The sequence below is a fragment of the Microtus pennsylvanicus genome, chromosome 13 (genome assembly GCF_037038515.1).
Source record: "Microtus pennsylvanicus isolate mMicPen1 chromosome 13, mMicPen1.hap1, whole genome shotgun sequence".
NCBI classification, from domain to species: domain Eukaryota; kingdom Metazoa; phylum Chordata; class Mammalia; order Rodentia; family Cricetidae; genus Microtus; species Microtus pennsylvanicus.
The window spans coordinates 26,120,742-26,147,870 of record NC_134591.1 but is presented as its reverse complement, the minus strand read 5'-3'; the positions used below and the strand labels follow the sequence as shown (position 1 = coordinate 26,147,870).

Genomic DNA, 27,129 nt, shown 5'->3' with positions numbered 1-27,129 from the left:
CACACTCAGGAATCCCATTAAACCAATAAACTGGAAGACACAACCTAAACACAGAGGACCTGGTGCAGAGCTATGCAGGCCCCGTGCATGCTACTTCAGTCTCTGAGTTCATATGAGCTCTGCTCATGCTGATTTACAGGGCCTTGCTTTCTTGGTGTCCTCTGTCCCTCTGGCTCTTACATTCTTTATGCCTCCTATTTCAAAGGATTTTCTGAGCTCTGAGGAGAGGTATCCCACAAAGGACTCGAAGAGATGATGAGTGTCAACATTGGGTCATTAGAAAAATATAAATCAGAAGCACGTGAGCTATTACTTCAGAACCAATCACATCACAATAGTGACAATAATCAGACTAACAGCAGTCAGCAAGAGCATGAAGAACTGGAACCCCACATATCTACTAGGGGAAAGTGGCATTTTCTTAAAAAGTTAAAATAGAATTTCCACATAATCTACCACTCTGATGTGTGTGTGTATATATATATATGTGTGTGTGTGTGTGTGTGTGTGTGTGTATGTGTGTGTGTGTCTGTGTGTGTATGTATATACACACAAATTAATTAAAAATAAGCATTCAAAAAATTTGCACATGTGTAGCAAGACCAATCTGGAGCTCTGTCTCTAAAAACCAAAAATCAAAACCACACCTATACACGACACAGATATTCATAGCAGCACTAACTGCAATAGCAAAGTGAAGAAACAGCCCAGCGTCTAGCAGCTAAATAGGGAAAATGTGGCTGCTTCATGCAGTGGCTTGTCACTTAGCTCTAAGGAGAGAAGTAAGTGTCTGCTACTGATGGATGAACCCTGGAAATACTGTACTACATGAAAAGAAGCCCATCGTGGAAAGTCAGATTGATTCAATTTAAATGACACATACAGAAAAGACAAATTAGAGACACGAAGTACCGTATTGTTGCTAAGAACTGGAGAAAATGGAGAAAGGGAAACAATTTGTTCGATGAGATCGAAGTTTCCTTGTGGGGTGATAAGAATGCTCCAGTCCAAAGAGCAGTCAGGGTTCCCTGCCCTGTGGTAAGTCCTAGGTCCTACCCACTCTCTTATTATCAGACAGTAATGACAGCAGAACAGACAGCTTGAGTGGTCCTAAATTGTGAGCAGCTGAAAGCGTCCTTTTCTTTCCCCAAATACCAGGACACACATGCCAGGCTGACCTTAAACAGGCTATACAGCTGAGGATGACCTTAAATTTCTGGTCCTCTGTCCTTTACCTCCCAACTGCTAGAATTGCACTAGTGTTACATGCCGGGGATTGGCTTTGCCCATGCTTTGCCAACTGTATTCATCATCAGAGAGAAAAGCATAAATCTTAAAAGAATGATAATAAGAGAGGGAGGAGGACCTAGGACTTACCACAGGGCAGGGAACCCTGACTGCTCTTTGGACTGGAAAGGGAGGGGGAGAGGAGTGGGAGGAGGGGGAGAAGGGTGGGAGGAGGGGGAGGGAAATGGAAGGCTGGGAGGAGGTGGAAACCTGGTTTTTTTTCTTCCTTTTCTCAATAAAAAAAAAGAGGGGCCTGAAAAACAGACAAAGTCTTGGTGCCCTGGTATTTTTCTCTTTCTGGCACTGACAATGAAAAATGCTCCCAAACAACTATTCTCTAGCTACTGGTCCACAACTGCGTCAGGACTGCTGTCACCAAGAATTTTAATGGCCTTAGATCTTAGCCAGATTCAAGAACATTCTCTTTTTTTGACTTCCTTTTCTCTGCTCTTCCAATTACAAGTGCATCATTGGACTAGGAAGATGGCTGGGTAGGTAAAAGTACTTGTTGCTGAGCTTGATGATCTGAGTTAAGATTCCTGCAGCCCATGTAAAAGTTAGATAGAGTGGCATGTGTCTATAATCTCAGCACACCTACTGCAAGACAGGAGGTGAAGACAGGACCATCCCCTGGAACCTCACAGGCCAACTAGCCTAGAGTGCACAAAACAGCAGTATACCAGAGAGACCCTGCCTTTAAGCCAACGTAAAAGGTGAGGACCAACCCCTGAGGTTATCCTCTGACTTCCGCACAGGTGCGATGGTACGTGCAGGCCCTCACACAAAGACATCATGTGTATACACAGACAAACATAAGTAAACAAATATTGTATATGTACTACGTTCCCCTTCCTTAAGGTAACTGCTTGTGGAAATAAACTCCCATGTTTATCCTTGACTGAGTCTACATAAGTTCACCAATGCTCACAGTTTCAAGCACAAACTACTAAGTTGGTAACTATAAACCCCTACCTACCTCCAATTCAGAATTTAATCCCATGTTTCCAACTCTCATTCTCAACATAACAGCTAACAAAGCACTCATTATGTTTCCTATGCTTAGATACTCTCTAGACTATTTCCTTCCCCTTGGTTGTTTTCATCTACTAGATAAAACTAGTAGCGTGCCTTGCAATAATTCACTTTAATGCCCTCTTTCCGGCTAAAAATTACCCCCATTCATACATACCTATGCTCTTCAATCTGATACTTATTTCTATCCAACCCTGAGATGTAATACTGGGACCCCAGTAAGGCTTAGGAACGTAACCATGTTTCCAGAGGACAGCAGACACAGAACCAGGGGTTGTGCTCATGGACATGAAGTCTATTTTCTAATGAGATGACCATGTTTGATGATAACAGGCTGAGACAGGCAGGTGCTAACTGGTTAGCTTCACACATAACTATTATACTGGTAACATGTTTGCGGTAAGAATCCGTAAGAAATCTGGCTACAAACTAAAGTTTGATTTTATGCCAACAAAATTAATTTGCTACATTGTATTTTTAATAATGTGTATCTATGTGTGGATACCTGCATATACATGAATGCAGATGACCTTGGAGACCAGGGTGTTGGATCCCCCTGGAGCTTGAGTTATAGGTAGTAGAGCCACCTGATGTAGGACTGTGAATTAAACCTGGGTCCTCTGGGGAGTACCCAGTGCTCTTAACCACTGAGCCATCTCTTCAGCCCCTATTTTGCTTTTGGTACACATTCACAGAAATGTCCTGGTGAAGAGGCATACATTGCAAATATGTATTGGAAGTATGTAATTCATAAACTGATGTCTAATTTACAGCCAAAGTATTTTTTGTCAAATAACTTCAGAATTATAAAGCTTGTATTCCAAGATCTCTAGCAGATTCATTATGGAAAATGTGTAGTTTCCAAAGACTCAGGGATCCAACTTTTCGTCATAAAGGACCCTATGTGAAATATGAACACTGATTATGTTTGATTGCACGGGCCATGGTCTCTCCTCTTGGGACAAACTTCATCACTGACTACACTTTATCTACATGTTACTTCAGCATTGACTGCACTTGTATGTGCATGTTGCTTCTGTACTGAAAGCACTGCACGCAGATGTTTCCCTGGCACTAACTGTACTCTATGTACATGTTAGCCAACACTGCCTCTGTCTGTGGTGTCTGTGTGTGTGTGTATTTACTCTATGTGTATGTGGAGTGTGTGAGTGGTGTGTGTACTGACTCTGTGTGTGGTGTGTGTGTGTGTGTGTGTGTGTGTGTACTGACTCTGTGTGTGTGTGTACTGACTCTGTGTGTGTGTGTGTGTGGTGTGTACTGACTCTGTGTGTGTGTGTACTGACTCTGTGTGTGTGTGTGTGTACTGACTCTGTGTGTGTGTGTGTGTACTGACTCTGTGTGTGTGTGTGTACTGACTCTGTGTGTGTGTGTGTGTGGTGTGTACTGACTCTGTGTGTGTGTGTACTGACTCTGTGTGTGTGTGTGTGTACTGACTCTGTGTGTGTGTGTACTGACTCTGTGTGGTGTGTGTGTGTGGTGTGTACTGACTCTGTGTGTGTGTGTGTGTACTGACTCTGTGTGTGTGTGTGTGTACTGACTCTGTGTGTGTGTGTGTGTACTGACTCTGTGTGTGTGTGTGTGTGTGGTGTGTACTGACTCTGTGTGTGTGTGTGTGTACTGACTCTGTGTGTGTGTGTGTACTGACTCTGTGTGTGTGTGTGTACTGACTCTGTGTGTGTGTGTGTGTGTGGTGTGTACTGACTCTGTGTGTGTGTGTGTGTGTGTGTGTGTGTGTGGTGTGTACTGACTCTGTGTGTGTGGTGTGTATTGACTCTGTGTGTATGTGAGGTATGTGAGTGGTGTGTGTACTGACTCTGTGTGTGGTGTGTGTGTGTGTGGTGTGTGTGGTGTGTATTGATTCTGTGTGTATGTGAGGTATGTGAGTGGTGTGTGTACTGACTCTGTGGGATGTGTGTGTGTGTACTGACTCTGTGTGTGTGTGTGTGTACTGACTCTGTGTGTGTGTGTGTGTGGTGTGTACTGACTCTGTGTGTGTGTGTACTGACTCTGTGTGTGTGTGGTGTGTACTGACTCTGTGTGTGTGTGTACTGACTCTGTGTGTGTGTGGTGTGTACTGACTCTGTGGGGGGGTGTACTGACTGTGTGGGGTGTGTGTGTACTGACTGTGTGTGTGTGTGTACTGACTGTGTGGGGTGTGTGTGTGTACTGACTGTGTGGGATGTGTGTGTACTGACTGTGTGTGTGTGTGTACTGACTGTGTGGGGTGTGTGTATGTGTACTGACTCTGGGGTGTGTGTGTGTGTACTGACTGTGTGGGGTGTGTGTGTGTGTGTACTGACTGTGTGGGGTGTGTGTGTGTACTGACTGTGTGTGTGTGTGTGTACTGACTGTGTGGGGTGTGTGTGTGTGTACTGACTCTGGGGTGTGTGTGTGTGTACTTACTGTGTGGGGTGTGTGTGTGTACTGACTGTGTGGGGTGTGTGTGTGTGTACTGACTGTGTGGGGTGTGTGTGTGTGTACTGACTGTGTGGGGTGTGTGTGTGTACTGACTGTGTGGGGTGTGTGTGTGTGTGTACTGACTGTGTGGGGTGTGTGTGTATGTACTGACTGTGTGGGGTGTGTGTGTGTGTACTGACTGTGTGGGGTGTGTGTGTGTGTGTACTGACTGTGTGGGGTGTGTGTGTGTGTGTACTGACTGTGTGGGGTGTGTGTGTGTGTGTACTGACTGTGTGGGGTGTGTGTGTGTGTACTGACTGTGTGGGGTGTGTGTGTGTGTGTACTGACTGTGTGGGGTGTGTGTGTGTGTGTACTGACTGTGTGGGGTGTGTGTGTGTGTGTACTGACTGTGTGGGGTGTGTGTGTGTGTGTACTGACTGTGTGGGGTGTGTGTGTGTGTGTGTACTGACTGTGTGGGGTGTGTGTGTGTACTGACTGTGTGGGGTGTGTGTGTGTGTACTGACTGTGTGGGGTGTGTGTGTGTGTACTGACTGTGTGTGTGTGTGTGTGTACTGACTCTGGAGTGTGTGTGTGTACTGACTCTGTGGGGTGTGTGTGTGTGTGTGTGTGTGTGTACTGACTGTGTGTGTGTGTGTGTGTACTGACTCTGGAGTGTGTGTGTGTACTGACTCTGTGGGGGGTGTGTGTGTGTGTACTGACTCTGGAGTGTGTGTGTGTGTACTGACTGTGTGGGGTGTGTGTGTGTGTGTACTGACTGTGTGGGGGGTGTGTGTGTACTGACTCTGGAGTGTGTGTGTGTGTACTGACTGTGTGGGGTGTGTGTGTGTACTGACTGTGTGGGGTGTGTGTGTGTGTGTACTGACTGTGTGGGGTGTGTGTGTGTGTACTGACTGTGTGGGGTGTGTGTGTGTACTGACTGTGTGGGGTGTGTGTGTGTACTGACTGTGTGGGGTGTGTGTGTGTACTGACTGTGTGGGGTGTGTGTGTGTACTGACTGTGTGGGGTGTGTGTGTGTACTGACTGTGTGGGGTGTGTGTGTGTACTGACTGTGTGGGGTGTGTGTGTGTACTGACTGTGTGGGGTGTGTGTGTGTACTGACTGTGTGGGGTGTGTGTGTGTGTGCTGACTGTGTGGGGTGTGTGTGTGTACTTACTGTGTGGGGTGTGTGTGTGTTGCTCCAACACTGGCTGCACTGTGTGGACATGTTGCTCTGGCACCAGCTGCACTTGTGTGTACTTACTGCTGCTGCACTGCCTGCACTGTCTATGCATGTTACTGCAGTCTTCACTAAAGCTGACCTGATATACAGGTAAGTGTCAGAAACAACTTGTGAAATGGAGTGCAGGGCTGAAATTCGTGCCTCTGGTACAGCACTTTAAATCTTTCACAGGTAAAAGGGCAGGGCATCAATACTGAGAAGCATGAGGAGCATTACACAAAATCTTTCTCTGTGTTTCGAAGGAACCCATTCTGACAGCCAATGGAATGATGGGAACTACAGCTACAGTTAGGAATGGAGAAAATATTTGGCAGCTGCAGACTTCTGGTGAGGAAGGTAGGAAAGAGGAAGCCCAAAGAACATCTGGAACACAGAATCCTGGTTCCTTCCACAGAGATCTTCTGTATGGGACAAAAGAATATAAATAATAGGAATCATCAGGTCCTTTATTTCAGTGTTTTGTGCTTCAAACAAATGCCATAGGTAAGATGACCACTGGAATGCCACGAACAATGGATTTGAAACTGAGAATGCCTATGAGTACCTTTCAAAAAGATCCAGATGTTTTAAAATCTTAATAAAGCTGCTTTACATCTCTCATACAGTAGACAGCCTCAAAGTTATAAATGGCATATCTGAGCAAAATGCATTACAATAGAACCTATTATCCCACGTACTCTGGCTACACAGAGGACTGTGCAGTAACCTAATCACTACAGGAAAAGTCTGACCACAAGCAGGCTAACATAGGATGTAAAATTTCCATCTCCAGCACACCACATGTGTGATACAGATATTTACTTCCTCCATTTTCACTGTTGCTGGAGACAAGTTAATTCAGCTTAGACTAACGCAGCATTCAACAAAAACATATACAAGAGATAGAGATCAAATATTTAAATTATATTACATGCCAGGTAGTCTGTTCTAAAACATGCTTCCTGCACATTGAAGAAATTATAGTCTAATGAGAAAGGCAGACTTGAAACAAAGAAGTATAAATAATCATGTAAATAATGCCACATATGTAAAACATGAATATAGGGAGGCATGAGATGGGAAATCAGATCTAATCAGAAGATATCATTGAAGGTTCAATCTTTGCTCACAAGAATAAAAGATGTCAGATCAATATGGAAAGGATGAAGTCCATGAAGAATTCAGGCAGACATCATTATAGAATGGTCTGTTTGTGGGAAGTACCAAATGCTTTGCCCCTGACCAGAAACTACAATCAATACAGTTGTTGAAAAGAATTGATTCTGACATATCAGATACTAAAAGCTAGTAGAGTACTCTATCTTAAGAGCAGACACCTCAACAACACTCAGAGTTACCAAAACCCAAGAACATCCTAAGCCCTTGTACCAGGAAGACCACCAAGCAGAGTGGCAGCCAGCAGAGGTCAGAACCTAGAGAGGAAGGGAACCTAGTAGGGCTGTGGCCCAGAGGGGAAGGGGAATTAGTTACATTCAGGTAGACTGATCGAATGAGCAAACAGGCTGAGAATAATGAGCCAGGTTACCTACAGACCAGAACACAGAACTGTAAGTGTGGAGAGAAAGAAAAATAGAATGGTGCTGAATTAGAACTAGATATAAGGTGTGAATTTGTGGACATAGAGACAGCTTAAACACAGATAAACGCATATGTGATGCAGAAATAGGCAAGATATAAAAGAAAGAAAGAGAACATTCCTGGAAGCAGTGACAATTAACCCAGGAAAAAAGCTGTGTGCCCAGACCTTGGCTTCTAAATATTATTCTCTGAAAACAAAACAGAACAAAACCGGGCTATCTGACCTATCTCCCGGCCTCATAGCAACAATTTAGGCAAGGTGCATTAATGGATTAGTGATAACTACAAGCACTCCCCCTTAGACTTTGCTACGACAGTCCTCACTGGGAGTTTAGTGAAGTTTAAATGGTTGATTTTGGGTGAAAGGAATAGTAAAGTTTTTTCTTATAGTTAGTGGAGAGAGGCAGTTTGTAATTTTCCTGTTTTTTGTTTGTTTGGGTTTTTTTGTAAAATAAAATGTAAACAAGTACAAACATTAAGTAAAAAATTCTGGAACAAAGAGATGGTTCAGTGGTTAAAAGTGCTTAGCACTCAAACCTGCTAACCTGCATTTGATCCCAGGATCCACAGTGGAAGGAGAGAAGAGACTAACAAAGAGGCCTGCACACACATGTGCTGCACTCACACGCATACACACAAACCATAATGTCTTAGTTGGGGTTTCTATTGCTGTGAAGAGACACCATGACCACAGCAACTGCTCTAAAGGGGAAACATCTAATTGGGGTGGCTTACATTCTCAGTGGTTTAGTCCGTCGTCATCTTGGTGAAGCATAGTAGCCTGCAGACAGACATGGTGCTAGAGAAGTGGCCAAGTGTCCTATATCTTGACTTCAAGGGAACAGGAAATAAACTGAGACACTGGGCGTGGCTTGAACATATATGAAATCTCACAGCCCGCCTCCACATTGACACACTTCCTCCAACAAGGCCACACCCACTCCAACAGTCACACCTCCTGATAGAGCCACTTCCTCTGTGAGTCATTTTCTTCCAAACCACCACACATGACAATGTTACTTTGAAAAAACAATCAAAGCTTTGTTTGTTTGTTTGTTTGTTTGTTTTCAAGAAAGGGTTTCTCCCTGTAGCCCTAGCTATCCTGAAACTCGCTCTGTAGACTAGGCTTGGCTCAAACTCACAGAGATTCACCTACCTATGCTTCTCCAGCATTGGAATTAAAGGCATGCACCACCATTGCCCAACTTATGTTTAAAGAGGGTTTTTTTCTTAAAAAAAAAAAGATTTATTTATGTATGTATAGGAGTGCTCTACTTGTATGTATGCCTGCATAACAGAAGATGGCATAAGACAGAACAGGGCATAAGATCCCATTATAAACCATTGTGAGCCACTATGTGGTTGCTGGGAATTGAACTCAGGACCTCTGGAAGAGCAGCCAGTGACCTTAACTGCTAAGCCATCTCTCTATCCCCTCTAAACATTAATTTTAAAAACTCTCATATAGTGAGTGAATACAAAATGTTCATTCCTTCTGACACTGAAATGAAAATCAAATCACACTTAGGGCATGATATACCTGAATGACTTTTGTTGCTATCATTCGTTTTTAATGTAAGTTGCAATGTTTTATTATAGGATATTATAATGAAAACTGTTCATTCTTTAGTCGCTACTATATAACCCAACTAATAAGTCTTCAAAATCTCTATAATGAAGAGTCAATAATTTTCTCAATTTTACAGAAACAACTATAACTATAAGGTTAGATGGCCAGCCTGAATTTGCATATGCTGCAAGAAGTGGAATTGGGATAGGAGCTTAGGAAGTTTGACTCCTGTATTTTAACCTTCATGATATACTGGTTTCTATTTTTAGAAAGGGTTCATAATCCTTTTGCAGCATTGAGAAGCCATGCCATGGTCTAGAGAGGTGTCTGTAGTAATAGGAGCGGCGGCGGGGCTGCGTCCCCAACACCCCAGCCGCCTGCCCAGCTAGCTTATGCCCCGAAATAATTACACAGACACTGTATTCTTTTAAACACTGCTTGGCTCATTTCTACCTAGCCTCTTCTAGGCTAACTCTCGCACCTGGACTAGCCCATTTCTTATCATCTGTATAGCACGGGTCTTACCGGGAAGATTCTAGCCTAAGTCCATCCTGGGTCGGAGCTTCATAGCGTGCATCTTCCCTGGAGCGGGGAACATGGCATCTCTCTGAGGCGTCTGCTCCAGAGAGGAGAGCTGTCGAGTCTGACCTCACTTCCTCCTCCTCCCGGCATTCTGTTCTGTTTACTCCACCTACCTATGTCCTAACCAATAAAATGGGCCAAAGCAGTTCCTTTATTAGCCAATGACCTTCCTCCATCAGGTGTCTTGGTAAGTAAGGGAGTTAGCTGTTCCAGAGGACCCAAGTTCTGCTCCCAACACACACACTGGGCAGCTCAGAGCTGTCCGGAACTCCAGCTTCAGGGCACTCCCCACACACAGCAGACACTGACACAGACACAGACAGACACATACACAAACATGTGCATGTGTGCACCCCCACAAATATTTAAAAGGGTCATGCTGTCCTTCTCATTACCAAATGTTCATACTCTTGCTCACTATTAATAAACTGCTGAGAATTTACCACAAGAGAAGCCACAGTAGAAGAGAGAAGCCTACCTGGATAAAGATTTCACTATACAGAAACTTTAAGAATGACCCAGAGTGAAATGACTAATTGTAATTTATCAGCTTAATGAGGTATTAATTATATTTACTTATTTATTATATATATGCAAAGGTCAAAGGACAAATTACAGGAGTTAGTTCTGTCCTACCGTGTAGATTCTGGGCATCTCCTTTGTGTTAAGCTGCCTTACCCACCAAGCCATCCTGCCTGTTCCATGATGAAATACTCTACAGTCATTTATAGTGGCAAAAGTGAAATTGAGAAATAGTACTTAAAAGTACAAAGCATAGCATTCTAATTACTTTCTGTTGCTGTGAAAGACACCATGACCAAAAGCAACGTGGAGAAGAAAGGATTTATATCAGTTTTTAGGCTTTTAGGTCTTCCATGCCTGCTGTGTGCAGGAACAGGTATTAAATTTAAAAAATCAGATAATTAGGCATTATATATTTTCTGAATGGATAAAGTGCACATACACATTGACAAGGACATACAATGGACTATCTCAGTAGGGTCGATGTTCCAGAAAATCTCCTTTTGGTTTTCTGTTTGTTTGGCATTGTTTTATTCATGTGTATGTGTGTGAGTCTATGCCCTGTGAGTTCAGTTGCCCAAGGAGGCCAAAAGGCGTGTTGGGGTCTCCTAGGGCTGGAGTTGTGAGCCGCCTGATGTGGGTGTTAGGATGCAAACTCGGATCCTCTGTAACAGTAGGAAGCACTCCTAACCATTTGAGTTATCTCTCTAGTCCCCTTTGTTTTTTGAAACAGGGTCTCATTCTACAGCTTTGGTCAGCCTGGAACTCACTATGTATCCCAGGGTGGCATCAAAACCCCGTGACCCTTCTGACTCAGCCTCCCAAGCACTGGGATTACAGGTAGGAGTCATTCTGCTCAGTTGTTATCTTCTTCCTTTGCTTCTAAATCAGTGCCATACACGTGTGTTTACTTCTAGTAATGTTCTCAGAGCTGTATAGGTAAAATAGTAATAATTCAAAATATTTAAAAGTGGCACATGGTTGGCAACCAACTCCTATCATTACTGTGTATGCAGTTCACTAATTCCGCTAGACACTGTCTCAGCATGTAAATCTCACACCAGTCCAAAATGAAATCCCCCCAAAATCATGTAATTTGTGGAGAAACCTACAGCTTATCTGCATAGATCACTGATCAATGTTAATTAGAGGAAATACCACTCATTGTACTACATAGATTTATATTTTTCCTCAGGTAACACTTCACGCTATTAACTTCAAAGCCTATTATAAAGTATGAGCCTAGAAAGCCTTAGCCAATTCTCCAATGACAACATAACAGTCCAGTTATACTATAACAGTCCAGAAAAGTGTAATATTGACACCAGAAAGAATTATTATGTTTATTAGGTGTTTTTAAATGTTCTATTAAAGAGGTGAATAAATACTGATGAAGTCTGAAATGGTAGGGAATTGGGAAATCATAAAGATCAAAAATCAGAAGGATGAGTAGAAAAGGCAGAAAATTGTAAGACTCAAAATTAGAACTTGGTGGGGTGGCACATGCCTGTGATCTCAGCACTTGGGGGAAGAAGTGAAAAGGATCAGGGGTTTAAGACCAGCCTTAGCACATATGGAGTTCAATACCGAATAGTGAGTTCAAGACTAGCCTCTGCTACATAGTGAACTTGTATAAAAAGAAAGAGGAAAAAAGAGAGGGAGGGAGGGAGGGAGGGAGGGAGGGAGGGAGGGAGGGAGGGAGGGAGGGAGGGAGGGAGGGAGGGAGGGAGAGAGGTTGGGAGGAACTCACTTCTGAGCAAAGACTTCAAGGCTGGCAAAGCTGAGAAATCCCACAGTAACCGAGAATGAAAACTACCAAAGTTAAGGAATCAACCTGATAGAAGGGCCAACAGGGTCAGATCAGAGAAGACGGCAAACAAAGACACGGAGGCCAGGAACTGGATTCCTTAAGAACTGACTGGGTAAGGCAGTGGGGTGCAGGCCCCTGGGAGGGAACGGATGCTCTCACATCACACATGGACTAAGGTGCGAGTACAGAGCGTGGCGAGTCCTATGCCTCAGAAAGCAGTCTGACACGTTCCTCTCCGATTTCGTGGGCTGTGCTTGAAATCTCCATGTCGCTCCCATTCCAGCACATGTGTGAATCAAATATAACCCTTCACACTTTTTTTTCTCGTTAGTTATTAAAGATAAAAATAGCCCACAGAGGCGATGAAGCCATGCCATCCCTGAAGTGGCCTATCTTCTGCCTGCACCAAGCATGCGTTCTATTCTAAAAAACCATTTCCTTCTCAAAAGGGTTCGCTGACGTTGCCATCCTTCCTACCAGCAGCCCCACCGGGCTCTGCTGAGTGACATCCAGACATTTAAACTCAAAAGCTCCTTCAGAGGGGAGTTATTAGAATTCAAATGAGCTGGGCATGCTGGAGAAGAAAGCGCTCGTTTGCATGTACACCTCTGCACTTGGCCATCCCCTTTAGTCCCGCAGAGCAGGGGCTGGTTTTGTTTTTGTAAATGGGCTCTGGAGGCGGAGGTCAGCCTCCCACGGCCCCCACTCCTCTGGGGTCATCATTAGTAATGTGTGGGCTGAATAGATTTTCCTCTGAATCTAGTCAGTAAACCTGACAGGAAGGCAGCCCTCTCCCACAACCTGAAAATGCCAAAAATCCAACTGGTAAGACAGCAATTTTAAACCCTGCAGCAGCCGGCTGTAGAGCAGCTTCCAGCAAGGCGGCTCACCACCCACTGCGTCTCAGGTCCACCTGAGGGGTCTCCAAGCAGAGGCCTGCCTGGCGAGCCAGCACTGTGGGATCACAGACCTGTCACAGTGAGCCAAGAGCCCCCAGAAGATTCGGAGAAAATTTATTTTTGGTGAGAAATAAGAATCTGGAAGGCCAAAATATTTTATTTTCTAGAAAAGAAAAAAAAACTTTTTTGAAGCCTTTTATCTGACTTCAGAGTTATTACTTCATTTTTCATGACAGTCTCTCTCTCACATTATAATCATTTTTAAATTTTATAAACTAACAATGAACAACAATAAAAATATATGGTGCTAACATTTATTCTGGTTGTGGAAAATTCAGATGATCATTCAATAAGAACTCAAATTCTTCCTAACGAAGACATCTCTACTATATCTATTTTAAGAGGACATAATTCATAGCAATATAACCATTAAACTAATTTGCATCCTATATGCAACAGTGCTTTTATAGATCAATGACATAATCATATGTCAATTTTTACATGGAAAAAAAATTAGAAGCAAACAGTGCTAACTCCTCGCCTCTAGAGACTGACAGGACCAGGCTAAAAAAAAAAAAGCTCCCGGAGTGCTGTTCCCAGGGGGACATACGTCAAGCAACAATGCTTTCTCTTTGATGGAAAGATTTTCCATGAACTTTAGTTATCAAATCGCTCCTTCCAGATTTCTTGCAGTTTTAATTTTAATTCACTTAAAAACATATTATTTTCTTTTTAAATTATAATGGTCTTTCTATCACATAGCCACTGATTGGCCCAGTCAGGAAAGAAGGACGGAAGTAGTGGACGTCACTGAAAGACAATTCTATTAATGAAACTGGCACGATCCAGGATATATCTACTGCTAGCAGCCTACACTTCTTCCTCTCACTCGGAGAAGCCTGTGTCATTAAAGAACTCCTCTCCAGTAAACTTACATGGCACTGCTCTGGTTTCAGTTAAACCAAGACACTGAACGCTATCTTCTAACATGGCCACAACCCAGGAAGCAAGGCAAGATAAATGAGTGCCAAGAAAAAAACTCAAACTAGAAACAGGAGTTAGAGCCCATGACTCTAGCAACGCAAAATGACCAGACATGGTCAGGGACAAAGGCTACTTCCCAGCAGGGCCTGGGATGCTTTCTCTGTCTATGCCAAAGTCACTGAGACAGACAGGAAGAGCAATGCACACTTGGTGCACCTCTACATGACCAAAGTTTTCACAGAGCCACCCACAAAGAGACACAGTCTGCATATTTACACAGCAATTAGCTTCCTAGTCATCCAGGAAGATGGTTCAGCAGAAGACAACATTCGCCCCTTCAGACTTGACTTGTTTGATTTTACAGATGCATGCTTCAGGCACATAACTTATAGAATATTAAGAAAAAATGATAAAATCCAAGAAAAGTGCTCACTTGCCTTTTTTTCCTCCTGTAACGAAGAAGCCAATGGCTGCTCTAATAAAACTGCCTTCGGGCAAATAGCTGTAGTCAGTAGGCACTGTGGAGGCAGAAAATGATCAAATTAACTAGCGAACTTGGCAGGGCTAATGAAGAAGAGGTAATGATCTCATGCTGCCATCTCAACCCAGAGACAAGGCAGAGATGGTTATGCCATTACTGTCAGTACAAGACCCCGTGGCTGCAGCTAATTCTATTAGACCAAGGGACTGGCTTCAGGGAATCACTCAGGCTATCTGGGAAAACTTAAAATGGTGACAAACCTAGGAGGGACGTAAAGAGAAAACTCACACAGGCTGTTACTCCAGTGAAGTGGTGGAAAAAAAAAAAAAAACCTCCCTCCCTGGTGTACTAGCACAACAATGAACTCCAATCCAATGACCTCCTCAGGGTAGGCGAGGAGCCAGCTGGGCTCCTAAGCATAGGCACTGTCCTACAGGCTTGTTAGAATGCTGCACCAACTGTATGGACCAAGGAAATTCAAAACCCGGGATTAACAGAACCATCTCCTTCTGAAGGCAGAGCCCTTTAAGGGATCAACGTGTGCAAAGAACCAGATGTGGCTGCTGACCTGAACCAGTGAGCCAATGACATCTCTGCAAGCTGAATCCTCAGAGTTCCCTAAATCCTTTTCCTCCCCATCTCTCATTATGGTTTCATGACACAGTTTCGTTGCAATGAATGGTTCAACTGGAAAATTCCACTAGAAATGAGTAGCTGTGTTTTCCAGACACACAATTATTTTGTTCATAAGAACCCGTGTGTAAGCTGACTCACCATTACTTGATGTGACTAAGTGCTCTGTAATGCAACTGTAAGTTGGCATGTGTGCGCGCGCGCACACACACACACACAAACCCAAAGCCTGGCATAATGTGTTATTTTACCAGGATACTGTAAGAGTTCCAGCCTTTGAAACTAGCACTCGCAAAAGTTTCCAATAAGGTGTTTTTAAATTCCCTTTCCTATATTAATACGACAGCTTCCAGCTGTCAAGTTCATCATGTTGGAAAAGATGTGGACCAAAGGCCTCTGTCTGAAGCTGCAGAGTGACGGCAGTGAGAGAATCAAACATTGTAGAAGCCCACATTTATAGTTATGCTATCATAGATGTCCTGCCAGGAATACATGAAACTAAGTTTTAGTGATGGATCTTTACTTTCAAAACCTCTGTGGGCCAGAGGGTCAAAATACCATTTATAAGGAGCAAGGGACAGATATATTAAGGTGGTTCTTCTCCCAGAAAATCTCCAAGTACAAGCATAAGCACATGGGAACTGTAATATTTTTATTGCTTTTATCAAAAGATACAAATAGGAAGGGCTTTGTTATTTGAAGAGCTAGGATTGAAACCCCTAAGGAGGTACATATCTTTGAATGTGTTTTTTCCTCATTACCTTAATAGAACCATTGGGCAGAAAAATCCCAGTCATAAATAAAAAGACTTTTTTTTTTTCTGAGAAAGGGTCTCACTGTGTAGCTCTGCATAAAGAGATTTTTAATGAAACATAACACCATTACTTTTTATAAAAATAAAATGTCTGTTCCAAGCTTTCAAGGACGTGATCCTTTGTTTAGAGACCTGTCACTAAACAAACTCTTAATGCAACTCATATAATATTTCTGTGCCTCATATTTTTCATTTGTCAAATACATGTACTTGACTGAATGTCTACACTGTCCTCTAAGGGAGTCAAGAGAGGAAGTGTAAGTGAATATGAGGTTTGGAGGCCAATAAATCTAAATCAAAGCACCACTTTCTGCCATATGACTTGGAGTAGGTCTGGAGGCCTCTCTGTACTCCATTTTGCTTGGATGTAAAATAAAGATCATAGCGCCCATCATGTGGAATTGTTGTGATGCCCAACTCCCTTAACAAAGTGCAGAATCCCGAGTTAGCCATTCCTTCTTCTGGTTCCAGGACTTTAATCTTACCAGAAGTTCTGCTTTGATTTGAAGACAAAGTAGATAGATGAAGATGTCCGAGAAGCCATATTGCATTTGACTGAAGACCAATCACCCCCGAGACATTGATGACCTATTGATGAAAACATAGCAGTTTGGTGATGGGGCAAAATCCAAGTTCTATTCAATAAAAGGCCACCACAGACTATCACTAGCACTGTAGGAATTAGAGGCTTAGTTGAGAACAAGAAGCTCTATAACTGGAAGCTAACATGAGTCTCCTACACTAGACCTGAATCTTATGCTGTTAAGTAGTGGCTGAATGAATGAATGAATGAATGAACCAATTATAGCAGAAAGTACAAGCAATACTCTTGGGCTTCACTGAGCGAGACTGCTCTCAAAAACTGGTAAAAGAAAGCTCCAAAAGGATTGGGGCTGGAGCCTAGTTGGCCGAGTATTTGCCTAGTGTGCAAAAGAGCACGGGTTCAGCTTCACCACTGCGTATGCTAAGTGTGGTGGCTCATGCCTATAATCCCAGCACCTGAATGGATCAGGAATTGAGAGTCACTCTAGGCTACACAGCTTGAGACTAGCCTAGAGCACATGAGATCCTGTCTTAAAAGAAAAAAATTCAAAAAGTAAAAAAAAAGAGAGTTTCTTAATAATAACGTATTTCTAAAAAAAGAAAGAAATTTTAACTCATTCTTTTTAAAAAATAATTTCTATCATTGATTATTATAATTCATGAACATTTTCAAATAATTATTTCCAGTTCTTCCAAGTTTTAACAACTTAAATTTCAGTAGAATTCTTTTTCTGAGCACACTCTTATTCACATATATAAAATATTTTTTCTCTGCCCAGAAATTCAGGCTTTTCCACCATGAATGAAAACATCTTTATGTGCTAGGTATTACAATTAGCCATGTTTTATAAGAATGAAAACAAGTATGCTAAGTGGGAAAGAGAAGCCCGAAAGCAATAGCAATAGCAATATAAACACCCCGCTTGGACGAGGTGCTTGGGAGGAGGCACACAGTGCCCACTCGGCGCCCTCAGGACGGTGGCTACGCTGGCTCCAGCTCTCTCAACCAGTGCTGTCACGGAAGGCTTTAAGAAATCAAAGCTTTATAAGCAGACAAGCATGACTATGCCCCATGAGGACAACGAGGACAATTATTAACTCACAAACTCTCATCTGAACTAATGCCACCTGACCATTCTTCCTGGGTATCTGCCCTGCCCTTTGCCCACAATGCATCTGTCCTTGTCCCAAAAGCTAGATAACCCTTGCAAGGTCAGGTTTAATTTTAAGGTGATTCAGTAACAACTTAACTCAAAAAAGCCAGTATCCCCCCCCCCCCCCCAGGAGCAGGGAATATCTGTCAATGAACACAGGCCCATATACTACCTTGAAATGCCCATGAACTCAACGTGTTTGTTAGACTTTCATATTTGCCAGGTAAGACACACTATGACAAGCAGTATGAAAATTTTTTTTTTTTTTTTTTTTTGGTTTTTCGAGACAGGGTTTCTCTGTGGCTTTGGAGCCTGTCCTGGAACTAGCTCTGTAGACCAAGCTGGCCTTGAACTCACAGAGATCCGCCTGCCTCTGCCTCCCGAGTGCTGGGATTAAAGGCGTGCGCCACCACCGCCCGGCCACAGTATGAAAAATTTAACAAGGGAAGAGATGTGTATCCCATCCAGGGGCTGAAAATTCCTCTCCTTACCTCAGTTAAGGTTCGAATGACTTCATTAAGTCTTGCTTGAGAATGGGCACTCTGGATGGCCTCTGACTTGAGCTGAAAGAGTGAGCAGAAATGAGCCAGGACGTGAGCATCATCTAGGAATGGGACAATTTATCAGCTCTCATATATTCCAAGCATGTAAGTGGAAAGCTCCTCAAAGACAGGGCCTAGGATTTATCTACCATTGATTTCTTAGCACCTTTTCAGGGTAGCATATAGCAGTCCCTCAAAGTTTTACTATATGAACAAAGGTGTGTAATTCAGAACTGTGATATACTTACACACACTTCTGTCCACTAGGATAGTGTTTCAGAATAAAACACTTGCAAAGATTTAAACTTGAATATTATAGATATGAATTGAAATTCCTTATGAGTAAATTTTGAAATTTCTTAGGGTTCAGTTACTTTCTCGGGTAGGAAAGTCTATGAAAAGTACCTACTTTAAGAGGCTTGATTCCTATGAATTAAACCAAACAAAGAGCAATCTCTACAGAAAGAATCCTCAGCCAGGAGTACTTTTTCTCAGAGCAAGGCACTGAAAACCCAGAGTAACTATCGCCATGAACACAAACTCCTCTTCCCCTAGGATATTAAGCCAATGCCACCCTACTGTTGCTATGGTTATGTATGCATTCGGGTTTCCTGGCTTTACCTGCATGACATCCACATCTGAGCCTACCAGCGCCACCAGACCATGAAGGGCTGCGAGACAGAGCATGGTGGAGGAACCCTGCAAACCAAGAAATAAAACAGTCAACGGCAAAGCACACCTTGGGTGTGATATCTATATAAGTTGCTGCGTACAGCAAGGTCAGTGACTGAAATTATAACAAATGCATAGGGTCAATACAACTGATAATTACTAAGTAACCATGAAATAACAACAGACAAATGTATAGGATCAATACAAATAATAATTAATAACTGACAATGAAATAACAATAGACAAATGTATAGGGTCCATACAACTGACAATTAATAACTGACCATGAAATAACAATAGACAAATGTATAGGGTCCATACAACTGACAATTAATAACTGACCATGAAATAACAGCAGACTAAAACAAAAAAACATACTAAAGCTGTTATATCATAGGTGGCGTTTTTTGGTTCTATTTGTCCAGAAAATTATAATATTGTTTTACAAGTAAAGCCCTATCAAGTAGCCAATTTTTAAAAAATAAGACAACCTGTAATGGTTGACTGTACTTAGAAGGGACTAAAGGTATAGATGCCATTTTCACTTGAAATTACCTCTTCATTTATTGTTAGGCTATATATCTTAGCAGTTCCTATAAGAAATCCAATCAATCAGCTATTTTTCCTTTAAATAATTTAACAGTATACACGTGACTCTTACCTCTGCCAGGACAACCTTAATCCAGTTGGGGAGGAGTCTGTTGCCCAAGTCTTCAGCTTTTCCATGTCCACACACAGACAAACCATGAACCAGATTTCCTAATGCCAGCGCAAAGCCCGAAGTCTGGTACAAATAAAAATAAGGGCAAAGGGAAAAATATATATAGGTAAGGACTCATATAGAACATTTATAATACACAGAGCAAAACAAGCATTTCTAAAGTTCCTATCCCAAAGTTTGATGTGGACTTTGGAAACAGAGTCTTACTGTAAGGAATTCTGCTGCTGTGTGTAGTTTATCTTAGAAGAGCAATTCTGTCCTGTCAATTGATAGCTCAGTAGCTCTAAATTCTCAGAACAAGGTATGTGTGAAAAGCCCGAGGTTCACCACCCAAGGTTAAAATCCCCTCCTAAGCAAAAAAACACGCCACAACGTGTAGTGTATGAGCACTCCTGACGTTATTGCAGAACATATTCTGAAAACTTACAGGAAGACCAGCTCCTATAAACTTAAATTCCTTCCCCCTTACAGTTCCTTGCTTCTCCTGCATCTCATGCTAGCACATACTGGATATTTTATGGATACAGAGTAATGATCTGAGAAAGAGAAAAACACCACGATGAAGCCGCACATGGTGGTGCACACTTCATTACAGCATTGGGAAGGCAGAGGCAAGCAGATCTCTACGAGTTGAAGGCCAGCCTGATCTACATACCGAGTTCTAGTTCAGTGAGAGCTAGACTCTGTCTCAACATCTAAAAACAATCATTATATTTTCAGCCAAACGTCCACAGAAGCTGAGAGATAAAACGTGAGAAAGGCATCTGGTAGCCAATGGCTGCTGGCTACAGCGGTGACAGCAAAGAGTTATCAGACTTTTCACCAGTTCTAGGTACAACAGAGTCCACACCAGTCTAAGTAACTAGAAGGCAGCATGCAACAGCAGCATGAAACTCAAGGGGAGAATTCATCGGAGCACGTGTCCCGACCTGCTGGTTGCTCTCTACCAACAGCTGAAGCTTGCTCATAATATCTTCAGCCTCCACAGCCTCAATAATGCCAGCACTGAACGCCGATGTACACACACAGCTGAGAGTATAGGCAAGGACCTAAGAAGAAAACACAGCAGAAAAAATGTTTGCTCGCAGGCAAAATCAAAGACCTTGGCTTAGGTGCTATCGCTCATCTGTCAAATTCCCCAGAAGAGCTGAATTTAGATATAGATACTCCAGACTGGCTAACAGTTTGCTGTGTGATTTATATTCTGTTTTATAACGGGGTCAAGATGGGGATCATTTTAGATAGGATTTGGAGGCTCAAATGCAAATAGTTATGAGACGAAACCAGGATTCAAATGTGGGTCTTCCGTCTCCAAACCAAAGTTGCTTGTAGCTTGATGCCACCACAGTAATGTCAACACCATAAGGAATTAGATCTTTACCAACTAAAACGTGCCGTGCACTCCACTCCAGACTCACGGGAAAGAACAGGAAAGACGTGAAACACAGCTGTGCTTCCATTCCCTGCGGGGCCTGAGAGCATCAGTGAACAGGAATGCAGGCTTGGGAGTTAGATGAATTATGTAAAACTGAGAGGACTTGTTTCTGCTCTCTTTTTTGTGGTTGCCATTGTATAGGTGTGAAACTTAGTAAGTAAATGAATGGATATAAGAACAAATAAATAAATAAAAACTGATAAAGGGAGCAGAGATAATACTTTGGCATCTTCTAAAGTTCCATCTGCGGGGTCAGTTTGAGAAAGCCAGTTTCTGCAGACCCCTTCTTGCTACCTCTTATGTTCACCATCAAACCCTTTCATATGATGCTGTTCAACTCCCAGTGCTGGCTGACGCATAAAAATACAAGTAGCTTCCAAGGAAGAAGCCAGATATAAAACATCTGAGGATAGGCAAAACCACTTGCTGGAGGATTTATTAATCAAAACATCACACCAGACAAAAGCATCTGTACAATAACCTTGTCTTCACTGATTAATCAAATTGTTCTTTCTTCGACACACACACCCACAAACGCACACTATATACATACACATATATATGTATGTGTAAATCACATTTGTAAATCACGCTCCACACTACTTTAAACTGGAAATGCAGTGCATACCTAGAACAAAACTTCAACTCTCTGGGCCACAAAGAAATTCCCCAATTCAACAAGTGGCACTGCTGAAAGCAGAGGAGCTGAGCAGGGAAACACAACAGCCATTATGTACCCATCAATAGCTTGTGGGCAGGCTGGGAGAAAAGAGAATCTGCTCTAATGAGAGGGAGCATCTGGCCCGGCCACAAGGTCATCCCTGCCCCTCCCATAGGCAGGAGCAGGCAGTTCAGCTTTACCTGGGCACAACAGAGAAGACATGCCGCACACCTAAAGCATCCCCGCTAAACATGGGTCACACACGGCAATGGTGTCACACCAAGTCTTTGCATCTTTTTCTGCCACACCAGGGTGGAAAATAAGCCTTGTTACCAAATATGGTAAAGGGAATTTTCTCAATAATTTTTCATACTAGTAGGCATTTATTTGTTTCTTAAGCTTGTTTCTGACTTGTTTAAAAGTTACATTTCACTTGAGGACAGTTCTGAAAACCCTCAAGTTAGTCCCCAGAAGCTGCAGTTCTTGGGGAGTGCTGGAGTGATGCTGCTGGGGGTTTCTGTGTTCTCCAGTGGTTTCATCTCCTACACCACATTTCAGTCTAAGTGCAATTTGGAGGCCTCGTAATGTAATATAGGTGGCTTGCCATTTTGATTTTCTGCCTATTCGTACCTGTAACTGAAATTTTCAGTTTGAGGGTTACTAAACTCTAAGGCAAAAAGAGCAGCAGCAATGAGAAAGCAGAAGACAGCGGGGCAGGGCGAGATGACCCTGCATCCTACCTCCTGAAACGTCCTGCTCTGGCTAGCGCTGTCATCTAGGTAGGTAGACAGCTTCCGCAGAGATGCTGCCACATGAACTCGTGACTCCGTGTGGCTGCTGTGGCTCATGAGGGACAGGGCGAGTCCAACTCCCAATACACAGCCGGTGCTTGGAATGCAAAAGAGACAGAGTCAGAATCACACACAATATGACTGCTCCACACTCACGCAGGAGTTCATGCGTTCCGAAGCTGAGTAGACGGCAAGGTTCCAGCAACACTGTGGCTTCTGACATGAACCCTTGACCTCTTTTCTCGAAACAAAGAGTTTATATCAAGACAAATATGCAGCAGGGTGGGGCTGTAGCAATTGGCAATGCACCTGACTTACATGCCTGCAGCTCTATTTTCAAACCCTAGCCCAGGCCTAAAAATGAGACACACGCACGTGTGTGCACACATACACAATCACACACACAGAGCTCTTTCCCATACACACATCCTAGCACCAACAACCACACATCAGATATCCCACAGGACACAAACACGGAGCTTGACTAAAACTGGTGATAAACAGCTGTTTCTGCCCTCACAGAAATGCCACAGCCCTTCCCTCTGGCCTGTGCTGCTAGACTATGGTTTATCTGCACAAGGAGAGACAGGCTAAATTCCAAGGTGGGTGCTCAGGAGCTCTGGTTATGGATGGGAGCGGTGCAAGGCACAGTGGTGCTGAGGGCTTGTGTTGCCCAGTCAACTCCAACAAGTGGAATCTCTTTCTTAAAGAAACTGTGTATTCATCTGTGCACAATGACATTAATCCTTCTTTCCCCTCTGATCTCCGAGAGTACCACTGGGTCAGAAGAGAAAATGGGCAAATGACAGGCTTGTCAAAAGTTACCCTTGTGACAATTCAACTGGAATCTGGGGCTTTGTATCCCAGTGCCCTGAAAGGACACATACCATTTAAAGAAAAGAATTATTATCAAGAAACTTCAAGTGAGTATAATACAGTGCACCTGTGGCCATATTTTCCTTTCTAAAGTTTTTTCATTCCTGTTGCTTTTCAACTGGAGGTAATACCAGCATTTCAGAAAACATGCTGGTGCTTGTTTGACATCCCCCTCATCATGATATACAGAGCTAAAGCAGGCTTCCTGGGCTTTTTTCCAATATCCACATGGAAAGCATTTTTTCTCATTAATGACACCTATGCCTTTGGCTGGCATCAAGAACCTTGCTATGAACACTCTAGCCTCATACCCCCAACAACTCTGTGCCAAAGTGTCCACACCTGAGAGCAGACACCTGGAGGGTGAGATGGCCTTAGAGATGTGCTCAAGATTACACAGGAAGCTTCCAGAAGAGAGAAGCCCCAGCCTTCAATTCCATCTGCCATGTCTAAGGCCCCTCTTGGGCCCTGCGTGATGTTCTGATGACACCCACAGAAGATAACTTTTACTGTTTTTCTAGTTTCTGTTGCATAATAAGCAACACAAGGGAGTCCTGTGTGGAGAAACCAACTCAGCCCACATCCAGACAGGCAGGATTGCTGCTCCAGCTCACAGCTCAGCAGCTAATGAATGCATTTCCCACCAGCTAAAACTGACACCTAGCGCCCCAGCACCCCAGGACTGCATTTCTTAAGGAAGGCTACTCTTGATTAGTATGGATTTAAAGCTTTTGTTTTCATTAGAACCTACAGGGAGGATTTTAGCTATGCTTCCATATTGACATACGTGAAACCGAGACAGAATTAAACAGAGCTATAATTAGACACAATTTGATTCATATTTTGACAAACCTGACCTTGCTCTCCCTTTAACTATGTAATTGCTACTTATCCTTCAGATTTCAAATGGTTCTTCCTTGGAATCCCAGCAGGAAATCTCCTTAAAACTCTCCCATAGCCCCTGTATTAAATTATACTCTACAATTTTAGTTATAAATTACGAAAAGGGATTATTTGGGGGACTGCTTCTTCTCGAATTCCAGAGCTCTTTGACAGTGGCTATCTTCTCCCCCCCCCCCCCCCCCATATAGTATCCTCAGTCTGTGGTCTTCAGCTGGGTGCATGGAAGGACTGATACAGAATGTGATGAATGCTAAGGAATTGGCCACAGGAGTTTTATGAGTATTGGTTATACAGAATACCTACAGAAAAAGGGGAGCATACATGCACAATTCCTGATGCTTTTGTTTAATTGGATGTAAAACTGAACATATTACATAAAATTTCCAATCAGGAAACCACAATTTCTGTTTCTTGCCAAACTAAGCGAAGAAAGACGGATATTGTATTTGCATGGACAGATTATTTCTCTCAAAGCTCAAATAAAACTGGGGCTTATTGTTCTAAATAAACAAGCCATTTTGTGAAGTCCGCTTTTCAAGGTGCCCTGGGCTGAAGCTTTCCTTCAACACCTCAAAGGACACAGGCATAAAGGTTTAAAAGGGACATGTGACTTCTTAGGCCAGCATTCTAACGCATGGTTACAACTCTACTCAGGCATGCAACATTAACTGTCTGTCACATCAAATGAATATACAATCTAACTCTGTGTGTGCATGTCAATATACATATGCTGAATATTCTTAATAAGTTAGATATCTGTAGCTCATATCTTGAGTTTTAGTTCAAGATTGAACCAAAATAACCCACTGACCTTTTAAAAGATTTCCTTGTTTCTTCCCCCAATTTATAGTATGCACCCAGAAAATATTCCTAAGGCTTTATTCATTTCATTTAAAATCTTCCACATCTTAAAAAGTCCTAAGTCTTAAAAATTACTCAAATGATTAGCTCACCATTTCCACCTACTTAGCTTAGTCTAGAATCTTCTGGATATGTCTGCCAGCTCTAAACCACAAATGCCTCAGGCAGAGGTAGCCTGCATGTATTCTGCTCACTGAAAACAAAAAGGAGTTCAGGGTTGCTGCTCCCAACAGCTAAAATCAAAGCAAATGATATCATTAGATATTCCTCTGTGCTTTTGGAATTACTAGCGTAAATATGCTATGGGAATCCTAAAAATGTAGAAAAAAAACTTTAACTCCAAGGCTCTACATAAGGCTGGAGAAATGGCCCAGTGTGTAAGACTGACTCAAAGCTGGACAGGGTCACGTGAGCTTGTAACTTCAGCAGGAAGAGACAAACAGACCCTAGGAAATTGTTGGCAAGCCATTCCAGCAAAAATAGTAGGCTTCAAGTGCAGTGGGAGGCCCTAGCCTAAAACGCAATGAACACTCCCAGGGCCTCCTGGGCATGCTTGGATTGGGTGCATGCATATGCGCGCGCGCACAGACACACACACACACACACACAATTATTGGATATCATATCACAGTATATTAAAAGATCACCATCGTTTGGTGGTAGTGGTGCACGCTTTTAATTCCAGCACTCAGAGAGGTAGAGGCAGGTGGATCATTGTGAGTGCAAGGGCAGCCTAGTCTACAGAGTAAGTTCTGGGGCAGCTAGAGCTACACAGAGAAGCCCTGTCTCGGGGGGGGAAAAGGGAAATATCGCCAAGACAAGTCATAAAAGAATGCCCCATTCTGATGTTCGTGCCGTCATATCACCTGAGATATAACAATAGTACTTGTCTAAAATAACCACAGATGAATCTTGAATTGCCTAACTTATTGTTAGCAATCCTGCAGACCAGGTACAAGCCACACAATAATTAGTTCTAATAACAGTTAACATTTGTATAGCACTTTGCCCTTTACAAAGCACAATTTAAATGTTATTGTATTTGTAACAGCTCAATAGTAATTAACCAAAGCTCGGGTCATTGATGAATAACATGACCACAATTAGGGCTGTCAGAACTGCAATGGCAAAGATAGCGCCACTAGGTGGCAGCAAAAGCTAGCGATAGGACCAGACATCCGGCCCAGGTGTTCACTCAGCAGGGACTCATCCGGTGACTCATTGGTGAAAGTGTTCTGGTAGAATTCTATCACTCGAGGTAGCACACTCCTGGGTAATCTACTAACCATGTCTCAGCAATGGTTTCACTATCTCCATGGGGGTGGGGGTTGCCCTATTCATTATCTCCCTGGTGGGGGGGGTTACCCTAAACTCTGGCAATTTCTTTAGACAAAGGAATATGCTATATGCCAGGCAATAAAGCCTGGGCCAAGTAATAGTGGGTAACATCTGCATGTCAATGATGCTTATGAATAATAATAATAATAATAATAATAAATAATGATGATGTTTTCTTCCCATGGAACTGTGTTTACACAAGAAAAAGAAAAATGGTCCTAGGCCCATTCCTTAATTGTGCTACCTATAAAGCATGTGACTATGAAAAGGTGTCAGCTCAGAGTCTTTCTTTATAGAGAAAACTGAAGAAAAGGCCTGTCTATAGTTCTCTTTCTGTTGCAATTAGGGTTTAGGATTTAAGTACCCAGGATACAGATATGAAAATGCAGAGGATTAACAAGTTCCAGAAAAACCTGAAACGAAGAAAGAACTTCACCCAGGCCCCAAAATGAGGAAATACTGAGCTCCACTAACGGTAGGAATACTGAAGTTTGAATAGGAAGGGGAAGGCTGTTTGGAAGTCTGGACCTTTAACTGGGCTTTGATGGACCCAATGAGGAGGTGTTCCTGTTCTTCATTCCTCTGACAGACTGATCCCCTGTCCAAGCACACTCTCAAACACTACTCTTCAATATGAAGATAAGAATCAAGAGTGAAGATAAGAACGAGGAAATGAGAATCTTACCAATCACAAAACTAAAAGTTACGGTTAAATATACTTAGACGTGACACCTTTAAGTAAATAAACACCTATTCCACCTTAAAAACTTCCCTGGAAATGA

The 27,129-nt window shown here is 42.7% G+C and overlaps 1 protein-coding gene across 1 annotated transcript in view; it reads right to left on the bottom strand.

The window, feature by feature from the left end:
* Focad (focadhesin) overlaps nt 1-27,129 on the bottom strand; it is a 289,636-nt gene that overhangs the window by 21,655 nt on the left and 240,852 nt on the right. The window contains exons 29-35 of the mRNA XM_075946771.1: nt 22,319-22,466; nt 20,412-20,531; nt 19,423-19,545; nt 18,711-18,788; nt 18,039-18,110; nt 16,336-16,438; nt 14,360-14,440 (exon numbers count right to left, since the gene is read on the bottom strand). Of these exons, the coding sequence (XP_075802886.1) occupies nt 14,360-14,440; nt 16,336-16,438; nt 18,039-18,110; nt 18,711-18,788; nt 19,423-19,545; nt 20,412-20,531; nt 22,319-22,466 (725 nt within the window). The remainder of the gene's footprint in view (nt 1-14,359; nt 14,441-16,335; nt 16,439-18,038; nt 18,111-18,710; nt 18,789-19,422; nt 19,546-20,411; nt 20,532-22,318; nt 22,467-27,129) is intronic.